This window comes from Vulpes lagopus, chromosome 8, assembly GCF_018345385.1.
Source record: "Vulpes lagopus strain Blue_001 chromosome 8, ASM1834538v1, whole genome shotgun sequence".
In the NCBI taxonomy this organism is placed as follows: domain Eukaryota; kingdom Metazoa; phylum Chordata; class Mammalia; order Carnivora; family Canidae; genus Vulpes; species Vulpes lagopus.
This window is the reverse complement of record NC_054831.1, coordinates 44,447,209-44,468,855: the sequence shown is the minus strand read 5'-3', so window position 1 is coordinate 44,468,855 and position 21,647 is coordinate 44,447,209. Positions and strand designations below refer to the sequence as shown.

Below are 21,647 nucleotides of genomic sequence, written 5' to 3'. Positions count from 1 at the left end.
GTGTAATTAATTCTTTTCAATAGATGCTGCCTTTTTCTAATTCACAGAAAAGTTCTGTTCGTGTAAGCAGTGGCCTTGCCAAATCCGCATGTGATCATCATCATAATTTTTTATATTTCAATTTTATTTGATGGTGAGAAAAAGAATCCAGTGGGAATAACAGAGTTGCTGAACTTAAAAATGTTTGTACACATGAGAAAGTAGGTCATAAAGATTCCTAAGTTAACAGAAATTATGAAAGCCATAAGCTATCGAGTTTGTTATGATTTTGTAAACTACATATTTCAACTTTACATACTATCTGTTAACTATTGTTATAAAAGATAAGGAAATCAGCACATTTAAACCTCACCTGAGGGCACCTGAGCTCAGGTTGTGATCCCAGAGTCCTGGGATCGAGTCCTACATCGGGCCTCCTGAAAGGAACCTGCTTCTCCCTCTGCCTATGTCTCTGCCTTTCTCTGTGTCTCTCATGAATAAATAAATAAAATCTTGTAAATAAATAAATAAAATAAGCCTCATCTGATATGCCATTCCCCATACTTTCTGAATTCTGTTTTTATATTATTTTGACATTGTCAGAATAAAAACCTAACTGTATGAATTATAAAACTAAAATTATGTAAGACTGTGTAAATACCTTGATTCTGTATTTAAATGGATTTAGTGTTCACTACCTGTCCTTGTCTCATGGTTTCTCCATCTCTGTAATTTTTCACTTTTATCTTCCTCTTGGTAGTCTTTGTTAACAATTTGTATTTTTCAAGGAGGCACATTGGATGTTACTTGAACTCTTGCAATCCTCTCTGTCATTTTTATATTTATAGAACAAGTTTATCAGGCATATGCTTTTGGGGTCACGTTTTACTTTCCTAACACCTTTGTAGACAAATGTCCACTGCTTTCTGTCTTGAGTGTTTCCAACCAGATGCCTAGATAATTTATTTAAGGGACAGTACCAGTCAGTTCACTGACACTTGACATTGCAGATTTTCCAGAGAAGAATTTGTCCTATTAAGCAACAAACTAAGTTGTTCTTTTATTTGAGAAAACTTTTCTGCTACTGTTTGAATACTCTTTATGTCCTTGTTGTTCTCTCCTCCAGAACACCAATTCTACGTATGTTAGACTTTTCTGTTTCTTTCATATTTATCCCCATACTCTTTACACAGTCATTTGCCACCTCATCAGATTCTTCAAACCTAAGTATGAGCTGTGTTTTCTGTTTAAACTTACCTTTTAGTTTTGTGACTACAGATATAATTTTCATATCTGCAGCATTATTCTGTTTCTCTTCTAATTTCAATCTTAGACCTTGCTACCTGACTTTTAAGTAGTTTTAAAATACGTTGTTTTAATAGGTATATTTCTTTTTTTAGCTTAAAAACTTTTGAAGAGAATCATGCGGTCTATAATTTTTTTGAAGAGATAGAGAACTATCATTGTGAATTTGTCTTGAGTTCTTTGTGAATTTATTTGGAGATGCATGTTTGCTTGTGTTCTCACACTCCTCCAAAACCCACCCCCTCACACACACATAAATTTTTCTCAATTTCGTTTTATATGTCCCTCAGTGGTTCTTCTGTGATTGTTACTCATATTTGAATATTATGTACTGATTTCAAAGAATAATATGAACCTAGACTGAAGTAAAGGATGAATTGACATTGACTCTGCTGTCTTATTATAAATACTCTGTTACAAAATCTGTTAATTTTTTTTCCCCCTGGTAGAAAGTATCCTCTCATTTTTTGGATATCCTTAGCAAACTTCTTCAGTGAAGGGCCCAATAGTAAATATTTTAGGCTTTGCAGGCCATATAGTCTCTCTTTCTCAACTATCCAATTTGGCTGTTGTAGCCTGTTATGGACTGAATTGTGTCTCCTTCAAGTTCATAGGTTGAAGCCCTAATGCCTAATGTGACTGTGTTTGAAGATAGGGCCTTTAGGGAGACAATTAAGGTTAAATGAAGTCTTAAAGATGAGGCCCTAATCTAATAGGACTGGTGTCCTTAAAAGAAGAGGAATAAGACACCAAGGATGTGCATGCACAGGGAAGATTATGAGGATACGGTGAGAAGATGGTCTCTGAGTCAAGGAGAGAGGCCTTAGGAGACTCCAACTCTGGCAGGACCTTGATCTTAAATGTCAGCCTTAAAAAGAGCTGTGAGAAAACAAATTTCTTTTGTTTAAGGTACCCAATCTGTGATATATGTCATGGAAGCTCTAGTAGACTAGTAAAGAGCCCAAAAGCAGCCAGAGAAAAGATAAAACAGATGAACATGGCTGTGTTCCAATAAAACTTTATTCATAGATGCCGAAATTTGAATTTCATATAATTTTCTTGTGTCACAGAATATTAATCTTTTTTATTTCATTTTTTTTAGCCACTTACAAATGTAAAAACCATTCTCAGCTCATGGTAGAACAAAAACAGGCAATGACTGGATTTGACCAGCAGGTAGTAGTTGCAGTCCTTGTGCTAATGGGAAGACTGATTCAGAGGGAAGCCTAGTGAGTCACAAGCCTTTGTGTTCACATATGATAATTGGTTATTCCCTTCTGTCTTTCACCCTTACTCACTTCTGAGTATAGAAGGTAATATGACAGGTTAGCCTGGGTTGGTGAGCCCACCTCTCCTGTGTTCCATGACAGGGCACTGCTCACAAGAGCACTCCCTGCTTCTCTCAAGTTCTCCTAGTACTGGTTGTTCTGATCAAAGGATAATTGGCTAGACCTTCCACTATTGTGACACTTATTTTCGGAGAAGTCTGAAACCTCTTCAGAGTCTGAGGTTTTGGGCTGCTCTCAGCACCCTTGTTTTGGCAGAGCTTTCCACTGTAATTGCCTTCTGTGTTACATAGTCTGTGGTTTAGGCTTATGGCCATTTTCTTGTTTTATTGGTGGTGGAGGGTTTTTTTTTTTTCTGTTTTCCATTATGCCTTTGGCCTTTGAGGGACTGGAGTAGAGTAAAAAATCCTTTACACACACATCTTTGAATGGAAGTCAACCAAATGCTTCTGGACAATTGGAAATGCTATCTTTTGTTCTCTCTCTCTTCTCAGAGCATAACCTAGGGCTTGATCCAGTGTAAATATCTGCTGAATCACAAATCTCAGTTTTCCCTGTCCTGTGAAACATTTCCCCATGTCTTCTGTCTACACTGGGACTATTCTTATACATGCCACCATCATCTCTTCTTGGGGATTGTATCAGTCTCCAAACTGGCCTCTCCCATCAATTCATCCCTCACTTTTCAGCACGTGATGTTATTATATCTCAGATCTGTGCATGCTGCTCAAAGAGGTGCTCCTTATGCTTAGGTTAAGGTTCAGAACCAGGCATATAGGAGGCATTCAATAAATATATGTTAAATGAAAGACTGTAAGAGTCAGGAGCCTCAGGTCATTGAGTTGTAGTATCCTCTTTGGCAGTTTATTAATCTTTCTTTGCATCAGCTTTTCTGTTTATAAATACCTGCTTATGACCATAAAACAAGAACAAGATAGTAGATGAATGTTTTAGTGTATGTCTGCCAAGAGGCAGATACCAATAGGATTAGACATGCAAAAGATTTATTGAGAAAGGGAGCAGGGAAGGGTGGGAAGAGCCTCTATTTAATATTGGGGGTCTGACATCTGTGGGAAGAGAAAGGGAAGGAGGAGACACAGTGCAGTTCCAAGAAAGGTTTGGTCAGACCAATGGGAAATCCTTTAGCAAAGTCATCCACAGAAAGTATCCTGCTTCTGCCTAGCAAGGGTCTGTATCAACAGCCCTACCAACTTTATTCACTGGCTGAGAACCAGCCTTTGGGACATACAGCCTCAGCACTAAATGGGTGGTGTTTCCAGGGGGACAGTAGCTCCCCAAGCAGAAGATCAGAGTAGTGTGTTTTTATAACTACCGCAAGTAGAAACCCCCTTGAGTTAGGAGAGGAGGCATTAATTAAATACAAGAAAACAAAGCATCTTTCCATTATTCAAGGACACTGTTCAACTTGTGAGTTTCATAGCATAAACCCATCAGTCTTGCCTTTTAGGTTTCTTCTTCCTGCTATGTTCCTTTTATCCTTTTCACTATTCATCAAATACCTTTGCCAGGGTTGCAGGAACAGAGAAGCAAGAATTCAGGCCATCTTTTCAACAAACAGCAAGACCAAAATCCCACCTTCTCTACTTTTAATTTTTTTAGCCCCTTCCTTCCTTCCTTCCTTCCTTCCTTCCTTCCTTCCTTCCTTCCTTTCCTTCTTCCTCCCTCCCTCCCTCCCACCTTATCTCCCTCCCTCCCTTCTTTCCTCCCTTCTTTCTTTCTTTTAATGGTAGCATGCAGCAAAGTATTTATATAAGTGTTTTTGTCTAAAGATGGTGTAAAGTTATATTTTGGTAGATAACAGTTTTAAAGTCTCTGACCTCCATTAACACAAAAGTCATGATATTGTATTGTTATCTTCTGTTTCATACCATATTGGCATTGTATTAAACTATTGCCTTTTCTGTGGCTTTCAAATTCAAAATGAAAAGGTGCTCCAGGAAAGCCAACATCATCAGTCTTTCTTCCATACCCAGAAGAAAACACGTTCTTAAGAGTCATTTTTATTTTTTAAAGCACTTAGGATTTATTCAGGAAGTTACTTGAGCTGGGGCCAGATGGAAGATCACACCATCCAACTTCTGACATTTTCCAGGGCTGTGTGTCCAGAACGTGGTGACCCAATTCTTCTCTATTGGCCTATATTAAGCTGAACATGTCAGGACCTAAGTCATCAGGCTTAGGTTAGATGTTTTGTTTTTTAAACCAAAAACCACTCTTATAAAGAAAATGCATTAAATAAAATATGCCACTATAATTTTGAATAATCTTAAAAGGTGGCAGTACTGGTCTATAAAAATAAGCTTGAAAGCCAAAGCAAATAGGCCCATAAAGCAGTCAAACCCACGGGTTGTCCAAGGAGGCTGACCATGTGGTAACAGCCAAACCAATCTCGATTTTGATTTCTTACTTATGCACACCTAAAAGTAAGGTGGGGCTAGGATTACTAACAGACAGAATTGAGGTGTGATACAGTAACTTCTTTTCCATAAATTCTTTAATGGTGGGAAATATTTTTAAAGTTAGAGATGAAACTGAATATAATAGTTGGACAGAAAGATATTTTCATGTAGATACACATAAGGGTTCCATGTTACTCGTTTATTTTGAATGCATAGATTAAGCCCATTATGTGCTAAATCTGGTCCTAGATACTATGGATGAGAGATGGTATACAATTTTTTAATTTAATATTTACATTCCTATGAAATCTATATTACTATTTCCATTTTACATGTAAGGAAACTACGTATCAAACAAGTGGGAAAATTTGCCTAAGCCCATGTAATTAGCAAGAGTTGGATTCAAGTCTCAAATCTAATGTATCTAACTCATAAACCCAGCCTATTTTTTTTTTTTAGAAATATAGCACTGGTGGGGAAGGGGGAAGGAGCAGAGGGAAGGAATCCAAAGCAGGCTCCATGCAGAGCACAGAGCCAGATGTGGAGCTTGATTCCATGACTTCAAGATCATGACCTGATCCAAAATCAGGAGTCAGATACCCAGTGAACTGAGCCACCCAGGTGCCCCTAAACTCAGCTCTTTCTAATATATCATAATGCCTTAAAAGAAATAGAGAAAGACAGATCTTAATTTTCCAGTACTCACAATTTGCTCATCTTCATCAGTGTTAAGGTTGCCCAAGGAAAAACCTGAAAACCATCCAAGATGCCCCTCTCTCTCCCTACTCTCAATCTCCTCCTATGATTCATAACTACCACATCTTCACACATAGTCTAGTTCAGGTCCTTTTGTTTCACCTGGTCTTGATCTACTACAATCCCCTGACGGATGCCCATCTTTTCTTCCCCTAGCCCATCATTTCATGCTTCTTCTAGATTTACCATTTTATAGTCAACTCTTTTGGAGTCCTTATTACCCAGAGAGGTCATTCTCAACTCCTTACTGTAGTATACAAACTCTTTTATTTTCTAGCCTTTTCATAGTTTTCTAATCCCATCACTTTACACTCTTTCCCATAACTGATTTACAGCAATATCAGAGAACTTGCATTTCTCTGAAAACTTATGCTCTCCTCTGCCCCCTTTCCATTGTATATATATTTCCTTTTCTCTGGAATTCCTCTCTCCCTCTTATTTTCCCAGTAATATTATTCTTTAAGAGGCATCTTAAATATCACTCTCTATATGAACCTCACTTGATTCTCTTCATGAAGTCCACTGTGCCTTTCTCTGTGCAACCATTATGCCTTGCATGCAACTCTGTTGATTTGCTTATTCCACAGGACAGTAGCCTTGTCATTATGACTGACTTAGCTAAGTTGGTTAGTTCTGTATTCTAACAAATTCTTCACAGAATAGCTAGCTAATTGGTTGACATGTGTATGTCTTATATCTTCTTCTAGGTTATCAACCTGCAGTCTTCTACTCACCCACAAATTGTCCTAAGATGAATCAGCCCTCTGGTAAAGCTAAATAGCTGGGCCAACACATTCAAAGTATTTCTCACTGGACCTATATTACTTGGCTAGGAAATATGTGTTTAAATCATGAAACCAAACATTTTTTTGTGATTATTAAATAATACAAACTAAATAAGGAGAAGAGAATTGGTTTTGAGTTAATTAACTCATATTCCCATTTCTCAATTTCTAACAGATTAATTCATGGTTTTGCATTCAGAGTTTTGTTGTTTTACTTTGTCTCATAACATAATATTATTACTCATAACGTAATATGTTATTATTATCTGGTAAATGCATGTGTAAGTATAGTCATTAGTTTTCAGTTCTTCTAACAAAATTTAGTGAAAATTCATATGATAGCATACTTTATAGTATTACATTGATGTTCCCAGATAAGTAGTGACATCTTCTAGAGGAGGGGGTCAGGAACTGGTGTATTGGGGTCAATCCAGGGACAGTCCAAGCCCGATGTCCACGTTGAAACAGGACACTCAGTACAGGACCTAAGGGGAGGAACATAGGAAGTCTGAGCAAGCAGAACAAGAAGACCCGTATTTTAGATTCTTGATCCGGAGACAAGAAGAGCATCTGGAGGTCTCCATGCCAGTCTAGTTGTCCCTGTAGTCTCATGCTCAGCTGCTCCTTTCATATAGGCTCCTAGCAAAACCTGCCTTGAATTGAAGGATTGGTCAACTTTTGCTTAGTGAGACTGGTTATACACAAGATGGAACTTTTTAGATGCTTGTTTTTTTTTTTTCAGTTCTGCAAAAATTACTTCAAATATTTATCCAGATGCAAAATTCCTTGGATCATTGTTTAAAACGAACTGTATTAACTAAACTGGATCCAGGAAAATTCTATAATCAGTTTTGTTATTAAGAAACTTAATTTTTATTTGATGCATTCCTTTCTTCTTTCATTTATTCACTTCTGGGACTTGGTCCAAATCTTATATAAAACATACACAGAAAGAGAGAAAACAAGTGGCCTCTTTATATAAACTAATCAAGAAGGAAATGAAGCCACCCAAATGTGGCCTATGCCATCTGTGGTCTGTGATAAATAGCAAAACTGCAGTCATGCTTTTTCTTTAAATGTTAACTGTAAAATATAAAATCCTTTTTATTAACACCAGATGTCAAGAATGCTTATTAAAATGCCATGGTTTATTAAATAACATCATTTTAGACTCACTGAGCTAGTAAAGACTATTTTTTTTGCATTTAGATTAAACATCTGAAATTATGTATTACTTACTAGATCTATGAAAATACGTGAATACTAATATATATACATCAAAATTTAAATTTAGAAGTAGAAAGATTTATACCCCATGAGTTGAACCAAAGTATTTTTAAATCTGCAAAGTAGATTTTTCACTTGGCTGTTCATTTAAGACATTGAGATTTTTGTATGCACTGAAATAAGTGTTACTTTATGTATCTCAAGTCTAGAGGAAATCAAGGAAGATCAAATAAAATAAGGAGTCGACCTAAAATTGTGTATTCTCTCTATCCCTTTTAGCAGTCTTTTCTTTGGCTTTCATTGCATAGGTAATTGTGAGGAAATCTATTAACTTCTGTTTCTCCACATACCTTACCAACTAAGAGTTACTTCAGCCTTTTCTCAACCTGAGTCAGAGAGGAAATAGCTTTGAGAATTAGGTAGGAACCAACATATAGAATTTTTGCAATAAAAAGTTTTGGAAAGTTTTCTGCAAGGCCATGCTTAGAATAATTTGAATTCAAATTTAAAGTCAGTATTGAGAGTTAGTGTGGTGATTAAGGAACATTACGTTTTCATTTTTTTCTTCATGAACTGATACTTGAGTTGAACCTCTCTCTAAGCAGGGCTCTTTAAAAATGACTCTAGAATTGCACATTTTAGTGCTTTTCATGTTTTCTTTAGTGCTTTACATATAGTTTGTACATGACCTATTAGGTAGCTAAGAAGATTAGGAAAAGTTTTTTTGAGATATAAAATCACCTACATCAGTGTCAGTCAGCCTTAAATTATTTAGGCCAAAGTCAGTGTGTGTAATACTCACACCTCTTATATGTGTCCAAAGAAACCAACTTTCTAGTGGTGATCTGGTGATTAATCTTATTTTTTCATTGCTACTTAGACATTTTTCTGTAATGTTTAAATCAGGGTCACCTCTGAATATAATTTATTGAGTTTGAAACCAGCAGGTGTATTCTGGACAAAGTAAAGAGCAAACAGTAAAATGGCTTACATGTTTACCCAAAAGTTTATTTACTTTGGTATTTTATCTGCTGCTTTGGGTTTTAAAGGTTTACTATGAGGGCAGTAGGAACAAATGGGCCCTTTGTGTTTCAGGAGGAGCAGGTGTTGAAATAGCTTTCAGATTTCACTTGAACAATAGTTAATGTATTTATCAGCTTGATTGATCATCACATACCCCAAAGACCATGGCCTTCCAATAAAAACTTTATGAATATTTTTATGATTGCCTGGTATTGTTCTGTTCTTTTAATCTGCATATTTGTCTATGTGGGCAAGAGATACACGTCTGGATAAATTTATTCCAAAAAGCAATTGTATTTTAAATCCAGCTGTATCATAAAACAATTCCTAAAATGTTGTTATTCTTAGATTGTGTGAACATGGTTTTATAATTACTATGGCTTTAGAGGTATTAAAAACTTAATACCTTATGAGACATCTCACCAAATGAGGCAAATGACTCTTAAACTTAATTCAAAGGAATTTACTACAATTTATCCATGAGATAATTCTAACAATTCTAGAGTTCCTAATCTCCAGCTTTGATGATTTAGCTGCCCCTAGCCATCTATACAACAGAGATAAAGTGTCAAGCACCCAGCATAATGCTAGAAATATGTTTCTATATATTGACAAAACACTCAACAAATATTTGTTAAATAAAAACATTCAGAGAAAAAAATCCATTGATGGTCTAGAGACATTTAATCTAACTAACCTGGCATCAGTGAATGACATCCCACATTCTGCTCCAAAGCGTACTCTTCGTTCTTATATTTCTGAAGCTGACTATGATCTAATAGTAACTGTAGGTGAGTATAAATAATTATCTTAGTATCATTTCCTTTATTATTTGCCCATAGTCACATTTTAGTTCTTATTGATCTTCTATTAATGTGATATATTGCTAGGGTCTAAAATGCTTCTACCCTATCATTTGGGTTTCCAAACAGAGGGGTTTGAGTTACAATAGAATATATGCATCCAGAGATTTTTATTTGTCTTTTTCAATTGTGGAAAAATATGCAAAACATAAAATTTATTGTCTTAATCATTTTAAGTGTACAGTGCAGTGTCCAGCAATCCTCATCATTTCTATCTCCAAAACTGTTTTCATTTTGCAAAACTGAAATTCTATACCCATTAAACAATAACTCCCCATTTCCTCCTCCTTCAGGCCCTTGGCAGCTGGTGATTTTTAGTGAAAATTATTGTGCTAAAATAGTGCTGTATATCTATAAGGAAATATATGTTCACCATCACATTTGTGGATGTTTAGAACTGATGTATTATAGAGTATGCATGTATATATTTATTCTTTGCCACATCAGCTTTCCTGGGAAATGAGTGTCCTTACTTCTGCTTCTAACTTTTCATGTACTATTTATTTATTTATTTATTTATTTATTTTAAAAAAGATTTATTTATTTATTTACTTGTGATAGACATAGAGAGAGAGAGGAAGAGACACAGGAGGAGGGAGAAGCAGGCTCCATGCCAGGAGCCCGACGTGGGACTTGATCCTGGGACTCCAGGATCGTGCCCTGGGCCAAAGGCAGGCGCCAAACCGCTGAGCCACCCAGGGATCCCCTTGTGTACTATTTAAATGTCTATAAGAGTAGGGTTCATTTTTAAATATCTCTAAAATCTTTGAACTTCAGTAATATTTTCCAAATATCTTCAGTTTTCAAGAGCACTATTCTTGTGAATATCAGGCATTTAAATTCTACTTCTTTTCTGATCATGACCCTCAACATTAACATTTTTCATATTTCCATGTCAATTTATGTATTTATCAAATTCAAACTCTATATATCCTTTACTGTAAATTCTATATTTAAAACTTAATAATAGGCAACCATACTTTTGTCAAATAGTCTGTTTTATCTGGGAATCACTATTTCACTTGGGGTTCATTGATTTATTTTGGAATCAGTTCTTCTGTCAAGGATTATTTCTTATTAACATATGAGTAGCTGTGTTAGCACCCCAATCTCATGGAGTGAGTGAGGAAGCCTACTTAATAGGTTTTGTTTTCTTTTTAAGCCCTCAGGCTGAAATTTCTTTGTAGTAACTGCTCATAAGTGAGAATTCTTAAACAATTGAGGCTGAATTTTCCTGGGTTATTTCTTTGCGTGATAATTAAACCATTATTATGATATTTAGAAAATAATTCTTAATATTTTATTATGTTCATGTAACAAAAGTTATTTTACTTTTAATTTTATTCTACTTGCTATTGAGGTAAATAGTCATTAAATAAATTTGCTCCCAGACTGAGGCAGAACCATTTCAGTATGCTTTACTACTACTAAATAAATAAATATGCTCTACCACTATCTGCAGTCAGGTTGGGTTCTTTCTAGAGTGGTAAGTAGTCACCTACTTGATATTTTCTGAGAAATGTGGAGAGAATTTTTCTTCTTTGGTCTCACAGCACCTGAAGTTTTACCATTAGAGGTTCAGGAGTTGGTGTTTTTTGTCAGATGGTAACACACGAAGATGTTTGGGAAAAGTGATTCTTCTCATTGCCAGTCACCAACTCTTTTGTGGATTTGTTTTACCCAAAACAAGTATGAGCAGAGGCACAGAATAGGGTTCGAGAAAGAGAGAGAATAGAAAGTGGAGTGGCTAGGAACTGAGCTATAAGGACAAAGCTTTAACTGCATTAGTATTGTGCCTCCTTCATCCCTGACTCCCGTAGAGTATCATTTACTCCATGCTTTGAGAAAGTTAGGAAAATTTAAGTTCCTATTTTTCCGGATTTCCTTCAGAAAAACAACAGATATTCATTGTATGTTTCTTCAATGCCACACTTGCCACAATCACAATGCCACATATCACATGAATTATTTTACTTACTCCTTAAAACAACCCCATTTGACTGACAAGGAAATGAGATTCAGAGAAATTTTGTAACTTCCTGAATGTCATGCAGCTAGTCACTGTCTTTCTGATTGCCAAACATATGCTCCAAAGCATATAATCTAAAACTGTATTTATTCTTAGGATAACGGGGAATGGTTTCAAGAAGAGAGATGTGATGAAATTGCATTTTAGAAAGATCATGCTGGGTGTGAATAGTTTGGAGGGAATAAGACTAGATTCAGGGTAGAGTTTAGGAAGCTATTGTAGTTATCTAAGAAGATTTCAATGTTGTTCAGAGATGGAAGTAGGAATGAACAAAAGGTAGATGCATTTAGGCAAGATTTGGGAGTAGACATCAACAATTTAACTAGAAGGATAGGAAGGAGTCAAGGATGATCTTTGGATTTCTGGTTTGAGCAACCAGGTAGATGGTTGTTTTAGTCAGTTCAGGCTGCTATAACAAAAATACCATAGACTGAGTGGCTTAAACAACAATTATTATTTCTCAGTATTTGAAAACTAGAAGTCTAAAGTTGAGGCACTGGCAGATTTGGGTTCTGGTGAGAGCCTGTTTCCTGGCTTTCCATCTTCTTGCGATGTTTTTACATGACAGAGAGCTCCAAACTCTTAGTCCTCTTACGGGCACCACTCCCATCTTGGGATATCCACCTCCATGACTTCCTTCCAAACCTAAATACCTCCCAGAGGCCCCACTTCCAAATACTTTCACACTGAGAATTATGCTTCAACATAGGAATTCGGTGGGGGCAGGGGGACACAGTCATTTCATAGCAATGGTGAAGCCATTCACTAAGATGGGAACACTGAAAAGAGATCAGTATGAGGCTAGGGTGGATAATGTTGAGCTTTGGACACATGGAGTTTGAAGTGTCTGTGAACTATCCCAAAGCAAATGTCCAGTAAGAGTTTCCTCTATTAGCCTGGAGCTCAAGGAAAGAGTAGGCTAAAATGTAGGCTAAAGGTATAAATCTGGAGGTTATCAGAATATGGATGGGAATATGGATAAAATCACTCTGGAAAAAGGGCAGAGTGAGAAGAGAAGGCCCTGACCAATGCCTGACAAAATTAAACAAAAGTAAATGAAATCAACATAAAAGAAGGGCACAGGCCAAAAAGGAGCCTACCAAGAAAATGAAAAGGAACAGGTAGAGAGGTAGAAAAGATAGCAGGAATAGTGTGGGAGAACAAAAGCCCAGAAAGATAAATTCATAAAGGTGGAATGCTCAGCGGCCTTGGCTGTTGGAGTGTTACAGAGAGAGAAAGTGCGGTAGGGACTGGTTTTAGCACTTAGGAGGTTGTTAGTAACATGAGGACAGTGGAGTAGAAGACAAAAACTAGATTTCGGTCTTCTGGTTATTAATGGATATAGGATAGTGTACATTTTTCCATAATCCAGATAAAAACAAACAACACATTTTCCTTGTAAATGAATATTTTGTTTATTGTTCAGCCTAAAATCATTCAATACTAATACCCTTGTGGCATTTTATTTTAGTTTCCAGAGGTCATTCGATCCTAATTTTACAATGTGATTTTTTTCAAACTTGATGATGTTATTTTTGGTGAAAGCAATGTAATTTTGAGATATTAAGATAGTTGTGTTTTGTTTTTTTTACAGGTGCTCTCTCACAGACAAAGCAAAGAGAGAGCAGGTAAGTCTCGTTGGAAGGATGTTTTAGTCTATTTGCTTATCAAAGTTGTTTGAAGAACCTTGCCCAGTCACTGTAAGTTTAAGCATGCCATGAGTTTTGTTGAATAATCAATATTCACAGTATGATGTTAAATTAGAATATGTCCTATATCTTGAAGACTGGATCAGTTCACTTAGGTTTTCACTAGTTGTCATGCAGCCCATACTATGGGTTTAGTCCCCATTTTTTACAGTTGGTTTTTCCCGCAAGGAAATACCAATACCATTCCATAACCAGTCCTTATCTTGAAACATATACTATAGATTTAATAAGAACTAAATAAATATTACACCTATATGGAAACAACTGTTTAAATGAGTTCTCCTGACAATAATGAAGGGTAGCAATTTTTATTTGTATAGCTTCTATATTTGGAAATGTTCTGTGTAAACCAATATGGTTTGCATCTTAATTTATTTAATCTATTATTTAAATGACTACATAAAATAACAGCTTAATCACACTCCCTGGACCACCACTTCTTACCAACTGTGTAGTAGATGTTGTATTAGTTGAATAGTTTTTTTTTTTTTTTAGCAATCCTTGTGGATACATCATTCTGAATGTTCTTGTTTTTCTTTACTTCATATGTCATTCAAATGCTTCTACACAGAAGGAAACCATTTCAAAAACTTTGTGATTCCACTATATTTTCCTTTTTACATTGAGGATTACAAGCTTTTAGAATAATTCAATGTAAACTTAAAACTTCTTTTCTCTGAGTTTATATCTTTAAAGGCTGTTTTTGAAATAATCTTGTGAAATAATGCTACTAATTTTAATTGTCTAATGTTGCACTTGTATTGGGTGACCCGCATTATTTCCATTTTTGAACACTCCTTTTTCTTTAATTGTTGGAGAACCACTATTCAAAAACCTAAGATCTCAGCCTCAGCTCAAATTGGATCAGCATCAGCATTGGATCTCTGGGATATAGCAATCTGTTGTACTATCTCTTAGGGAGATTTGCAAGGAGACCTTTACACTGGACCACTAGGCAAAATGGCTGGCTGAAACTTTGTCATGAAAATGTCTTTAGTGAGACAGCTGGACCCACCAGCTGTGCCACTAAAACCAGCAACAGAATTTGCTCCTGCCATTCTGCAAAACACTTGTAGCATCAAGTATACGTAATTTTGTCTACATTCACTTTTTATATTTGAGACTTTAACAGTACTGAACCCTTAACCACCCAACACCGAAGTGGGAAATAAGCAAAGCTGTCTTTCAAGATTGTATATGTCTCAGTAAGTTATGCCATAAGTAGAACCCTCTATGCCTCATCTCTCTTGTTTGAAATTCCAGCCTGAATTCAAGGAGTTGATACTACATTTACATCAGCAAAGAATGTGCTTCACTCCAGAAATGACCAAATGAGGGATTTACACAAATGAACAGCATGTGAAAGTTTTCGACAAAGTGCTTCTTCCCCTGGAGTTTTGATAACTAGAATATGTTCGTTTTCATAAGCATATCCAACTTAGGATAATTGCCATCATATAAAAGCTACAGTTAAGGGAGTAAATTAAAAACAATTGCAGTTAACTCCAGGCTGGAAATGACAAGTGGCTTTATGACCAATCTCCAGTGAGGAAGTTCAGCTTTGGTGGCTCTAATGTGGTGAGAAGTACCAGATTGGATGAGGAGCTTATCTGCGAATATTCAGCTATCATACAGTGGGGCTTCAATCGAGCAGAGACTCCATTTTTAGCTGCTTATCCATTCCTCCAGCTAGTGTTTCATTTTGACAGGAAAAAAAATTGAGTAGGCAAGCAGGCCAGCAGAAACTAGAAAAGAGTCAAATCAATTCTCACATAAATATTTATGGAAAGCACTCTGGGAGTAGGAAATATTTGCAAAGGATGTCTGAGAACAATTTTTCTGCACATGTAAATAAGAGGAGAATTTTTGAAGCCTAATTCAAATTTCCATGCAAGGGCACTGAGGGGGACACTTGACAGGATGAGCACTGGGTATTATTCTGTATGTTGGTAAATTGAACACCAATAAAAATTAATTTATTAAAAAAAAACAAAAACAAATTTCCATGCAAATGTAAAACAGTCCATAAGTTTGGGTTTTTTCAATTATAGATGTCCTCTTTTTTTTTTTTTTTTTATCAATCTCCTCTTTCAAATTAAATTATTTTCACAATTTAAATTTTTAATGATATTTCCTTCCTGCCATTTGTAAAGTGTGAAATGGGCTCCCTTTGTTTCTAATTTGGCTCCCTATACTGGCTTCTTGATTGGAGTATCTGACAGCTCTCGCTGTATGTATGTTTTACCTAAGATGTAATAGGGCAGCCAGATGGACGATCTATTGGTGACTGCTTAATATATACAGATGTGAGGTAGAATGTGACATAGGAGAAGGACTGACTGTGATCCAGCTGTTTTCTTTGCCCTTGTAAGCTGATTTCTCATGATTCTTTCTTATGTGTTAAAATGGCCTGATCCTCATTTGCCTCTGGTGTTAGACACTGGTGTGGGATAAATGTGGAGCCCATTGGACTAGTGATCTCAAGCAGAAAAGCTGAGGTACAGTGATGTGATCTAAAGGCCAGCCATTGTTATCACTTTTGCTAATAGATTAAGAGAAAGTGTCACAAGTAGCCATACTCTATTTCTAAGTAGTTTGTCTGCCAGGACCATGAGATTTCAGCCTAATGAAAGAAAAAACATTTACTATGGTAACAGTGCAGTAAATTCTCTGAGTTCATGCCTATTATGCTGTGGTCCTTGTTGGATAAAAAATCAAAATGGAAATGAATGGTATAAAAAAAAAAAGAAAGAAATGAATGGTACATATTATGGTATAGATTCCACAAATGGAATGAAAATTTACCTTTGAAAAGTGAATGTAAAAGTTCACAAGTATATACATACTTTAAAAATTAACTCATATTGTTATGGTTGACTTACTCTGTCTTTAAATTTAGTTTCTCATTGTATGTATTTTTCATTTCTTTAAATTTGTAAATAGGATACCAAAGCCAAATTACGTCTTTCCTTACTATCAATAATATTTGAGTCTTGTACTGATATGCTATTCTTAGCATATATTGTATGTATTTTGCTTCCAGATTGTAATAAATTTCTCTTACATAAAGAAAGCAATTTTAAAACCTAAGGAAAATAAGATCATTTCTGAAGAAATCACTTGCTTTTTTTTTTTCCTTAGTAATTTCACTAGAGCGACAGGGATAATTCCTCTAAGAACAGTTTCAAAAGCAGCTTTGTGACCGTAACTATTCATCCTTCCTGCAAGTACTGTAATTACTTTCTGCCTTCTCAGCTTTATTGTGTTATAGTATTTTGTTAGGCCTATTATCAGGATTATGAAGGATCTATCACAAACAATTTCATAAGTCTTGGAGATACAGAGTGTGTATGGAGTCAAAAGTATGGCCAAACCCAATGATTGTGAACAAAAACATTTACTATGGAGTGTACATATTCTTCTGTTTCACTGGAATTTAATTGTAATGAGCTCAAGATATTCCTGGTACCCCCTCACCAATCCAAATTAAAAACTATAACTTCTTTTTAATCATCAAGTGTACATTGAACATCTATGTCTCTGGCATTATGCAAGGTATTAGCAACACAAAGATAAATAAGATTAATTATCCTTCACTCAAACTCACCTACCTTAAATCCTCTCAAGATTTCTGCGGTTAAACCAGTGCTTTTCAGGAAATGTGTGACTAGGGAGGTTTATGATAATTCAATAAGCTTTACAATTGTGATTTCCTGTGTCTGTATAAAGAGAAACAATTGCCATTTTGTGACAATATGCCCACACAAGGCAAAAGGAAAGCATCAGAGTGTGCTGAGAAGAACCTAGTTTTATTTTGTGTTTTACCGTGAATCTCTATTTTGAATTGCAAGTGCCTCATAAGTGGTATACAAATCTAGCTATATCTTTCCCTCTGTATCTGAGTTATACCAGTTTATTCTAAATAGTTATAGCCCTTGTGAGCTGCTAACTTAAATGTAGAGGGGGAAAGAGTGATTTTTATTCGCCATTCTTACGTCTTGCAGCTGGCATTCAAGGTCACCACTGCAATATTTCCCAAATATTTACCAAAGAGCCCCGAGGAGCAGGAAGTCAGGGAAATAGCTAAGCCAGCAAATATGAAATTTGTTTTACCTGAGGGATTCAGATGACTTTTGCTTTGTTGTTCCCTCTCCTTCAAATTCTCATCTCTAAGTCCTCTTATGACTATGTGTTCATTATCCAACTTAAAAGCTACCTGCTTTTATTTTTTTTTTATTTTTTTTTTAAATTTTTTTTTATTATTTATTTATGTAGTCATACAGAGAGAGAGAGAGAGAGAGAGAGAGAGAGAGAGGCAGAGACACAGGCAGAGGGAGAAGCAGGCTCCATGCACTGGGAGCCTGACGTGGGACTCGATCCCGGTCTCCAGGATTGCGCCCTGGGCCAAAGGCAGGCGCCAAACCGCTGCGCCACCCAGGGATCCCAAGCTACCTGCTTTTAAAAGCCTCTATCTACTCTATCTAAAGAGGTTGGCTCCTCCCCAACAAGTTTCTGTCTCTACAATTTCTTTGTTTCCTTCACAGCACTTATCAAAAATTATAACTTCTTTCTCCCCCCCCTTCCTTCCCTCCCTCCTTTCCTTCCTACTAAACTAGAAACTCCATATCTTATTTATTATTTTATCCTTTGTACCCAGCAGACTGCTGTTTCATAACAGGTGCTCAAAAACATTTGTTGACTAAATGAATCCATAAATGAATGTTTTATATTAATATAAGTGTGTGCCATCCAGAAAAGTGTATGTGGCAGGATGATCATCATGTTTATCCAGTGGCTTTGTGACCCTCTTGACACATTGCTAAGTACCAGTTTGAAGAGGATATGTTTGGGCTATTAGAGGAAGATAGAGGATCAGTTTTTTATTGAGTGCTTCTTATGTGCCAGAAAAGCATTATGATATATTCCTTATGAATATTCATTCATTCAATCCTCAAAAATCCCTACAACATAGGAGGTATTGTCCTCACTTTATACATATAAAAAGTAGGATCAAGGAGGTTGAATTGCTCAATGAGTGTCTATGTTGGAATTTTAACCTGGTTCTATTTGATTTTCAAGACAATATACTTTTCACTAAACATACTTTCCAAGGAGTGTAGTTGGGGGCGAGTGGGAGGAGGTGGTATCACTGGTTGCTATGGGTTGTTTGCCCATAAATTTCAACTACCATGTTTTATGTATACATTTATTGAGCAGGCATTATATTTCATTACATAGTGAACATAAAGAAGAAAAAGACAGTGTCTTCCTTCAAGGGGCTCACAGTTAGTGGGGAAGAGAATAAATAAACAGAATACATAGAGGGAAAACACATAGATATTTTCTATTACATTTATATTTCTGCTGTTATTTAGAATGTAAATATGCCAGGATGCAAGCAGGATCCTTAAAATCAAAGAAACATTATTTTTGCAAATATAATTAGTGAACCTTTACTTAAATATCCCCTAAAAAGTAGCAATTTTTTTAAAAAAAGAATGAGTTCTGGAGACCAAAACAAGAAATTTGATTTTACTGTTGCTGTTGTTGCTTCTAAAGTGCCTTTGGAGGAAACCAGACCTGGGCAAACCCTAAATGATGAAAGACAAATCAGAACTTGGTTTCTTCCTTTTGTGATCTTCTGGGAAATGAAGTAGGCTCTTCTCAAGGATGAGAGACCTTGCAAAGATGAGATCATGACCAGAAAGCAGAAAAGCAGCAGAAAGCAATTACAATACTAATTTGTTCTCAACAGAGAAAGAATATTATCTTGTTTTAAGAATCCTTCTTTGATATAATCAATAATCTCTTCAGTCAGAAGCACTGACATATCAATTTGTTTTGTTTTTTAATACCATTTATTGCAAAGAATAGACCTTAGCTGAAAAACAGCCTTTTAGCCTTACATCCTATTTATTTCATGAGCCGAAAGGAAAAGATTAAAAATTTCTATTCAATAACAACATGATTTTATTTTATGTGCTGTCTAAAAAAAACAGGTCTTTCTGCTTTTCTGTATAGCATATTGATCCCTTAAATAATGTAAATTTAACGTTAAAAATAAAATGCAATTTCATTTTGAGGTTTTACAATCTACCCACAAACTTGTAAATAGATGTGTAATTAGTCGATGTTTATTTTTATTGTTCTTGAAACAGCAACCCCTGTAAATAATGTGCCAAAGAAAACACTAGAATTAAAAGGCAGCATAATTTGTCTTTTGAAATCGCCTTTTATAAATATGTTATGCTCAAATATATAATCTTGAATGTATCATATACCATTATAGCCCCATGGATAAATGTCAATCATATTGACTGCAGCATTAGTACAGATGAGTAACTTTGATATATGCTTATTTCTAGCAACTAATTCAGTCTTTGGAAATAATGGAAAGTCTAAATGATTTCTTGTAGGCTCCAGTTGTTTTGTGAAGCTGGCTCTTCCTCAGAGAGCCCTGTAATTATCCTGTTGAAAAGGTAGGCCCTTTTATGAAGCATTGTCCTGACCCAAAGAACTAAGCATTCACTTTAAAAAAGGAATATTTTACCCCATCCAGTTTTGTACAGAAGTTAGTAATTGAATACTATCCAATTAAGTCCTACTGATTTATATTTATACCTTTTGTTAACATCCTCCTCTAAGAAAGGAAGAAAATCACATTAGAATATGGGTACCATCACCAAAGGCTACCAAGTAATGTGGTTCCTCTTTTTCAGTTCTTTGTCAGCATCAGAACTTTCTAACCCAGAACCTTCCAACAATGGATACAGGGCACTACCTTCCCTCCCATCCCTTCCTGTTTATTTGCCAGAGCCTTAACTGCCTTCCCCCCCACACACACATCCTTCGCCCATTCACTGAGCACACCTTGCTCTTTCACACTTGGGAAACCTGAAGACAAGATACTTGTATTCCCTGACTTCTCTACCTGGCAAATTCCTCCTCACATTCAAGAGGCAGATCAGAGCCTAATCCATCTGTTGAATTTTTCCTTAATCCCCAAGCAGAGTTAACCAGTCATCAACACTTTATGATGCTCTCTGTTACAGCTCCTATAAAATTCTGTAACCACCACTGTAAGCTCCTTGAGAGCAGGTACCAGGAATTATTATTCTTTGTATCCCTGGAACCTGTGCACAATAGATTCTTGATAAATTTTGTTAAATGAATGAAATAAGTATTCATTTTATATTTGTAACGACCCTATGAGGTAAGCATATAGTTATTATATGGTTTTACAAAATAGGTATTAAATGATTACTAGATATGAACTGATTCATCAAAGTTTATGCATCTCCTAACTGGTAGACTAAACTAAGATTGAAACTTTAGTCAAGTAATTTTTCTGGGACACTAAGTATTGAGTTTTGTTTATTTGTTGTTTTGCTTTTATTCTTCAACAATTTTTTCCATGACTCGATTTTAAGGTTGGTTATTTGAAAATACAAATGGTTCACAACAGCACTGCCTAATAGAACCATAATGCAAAGTGCAAATGTGAGCCAAATACATCATTTGGAATCTATTAATCTCATTTAAAAAAGCAAAAAGAAATAGGTAAAATAATTTTAATAAAATTTTATTTTGTCTATATATCCAAAATATTACTTCAGCACATAAAAAATTAAAACTATTAATGAGATATTTCACTTTTTTATATTAAATATTTGTAACCTGGAGAGTATTTTACACTTTACAGTACATCTTAATTCAGACTAGTCACATTTCTAATGCTCAGAAGCCACATGGGCAGGTGTAGTACTACCATATTTGATAGCACAAATTCTAACATCTTTTTATAAGTCACTCTGCAGTTTACTGGTTGATGTGGTCCTGTGAATCAATTCCAAATGGTGAGAAATGGGAGATCATCATAGCCTAGCTAGTGAAAATCAGTAAGCCACCAGTGTGAGTTATAGTGTCTTTCCCTCCATCATTTTGGTTTGAAATACTTGTAGGAATTATTGATTTCCCTAATGGATTCATTGAAAGCACTCCTACCTTCCTCTGCAATTCAAAATAATATTTTTATGTTTTATCTTTCTTAACCCAAAACTGAAAAACATTGTTCTTTTTGGAGACAGAACACCTGGGCTTTGAAGACAGAGAGGCCTAAGTGTGAGCGTGGACCTCTTTCACTTCATGGCCTTCTGATCAAAGGCAAGTTACTGAACTGTTTCAGCTTCTTTTTCCTCATCTGTGACCATAAATAACAACATACTATTTGACATGATTATTATGAGAGTTATATGAGATAATAGA

General features: G+C 35.7%; 1 protein-coding gene across 1 annotated transcript in view; it reads left to right on the top strand.

The window, feature by feature from the left end:
- Positions 1–21,647, top strand: part of STARD13 (StAR related lipid transfer domain containing 13) — a 404,789-nt gene that overhangs the window by 72,136 nt on the left and 311,006 nt on the right. The window contains exon 3 of the mRNA XM_041766443.1: positions 13,268–13,301. Coding sequence (XP_041622377.1) covers positions 13,268–13,301 — 34 coding nt within the window. The remainder of the gene's footprint in view (positions 1–13,267; positions 13,302–21,647) is intronic.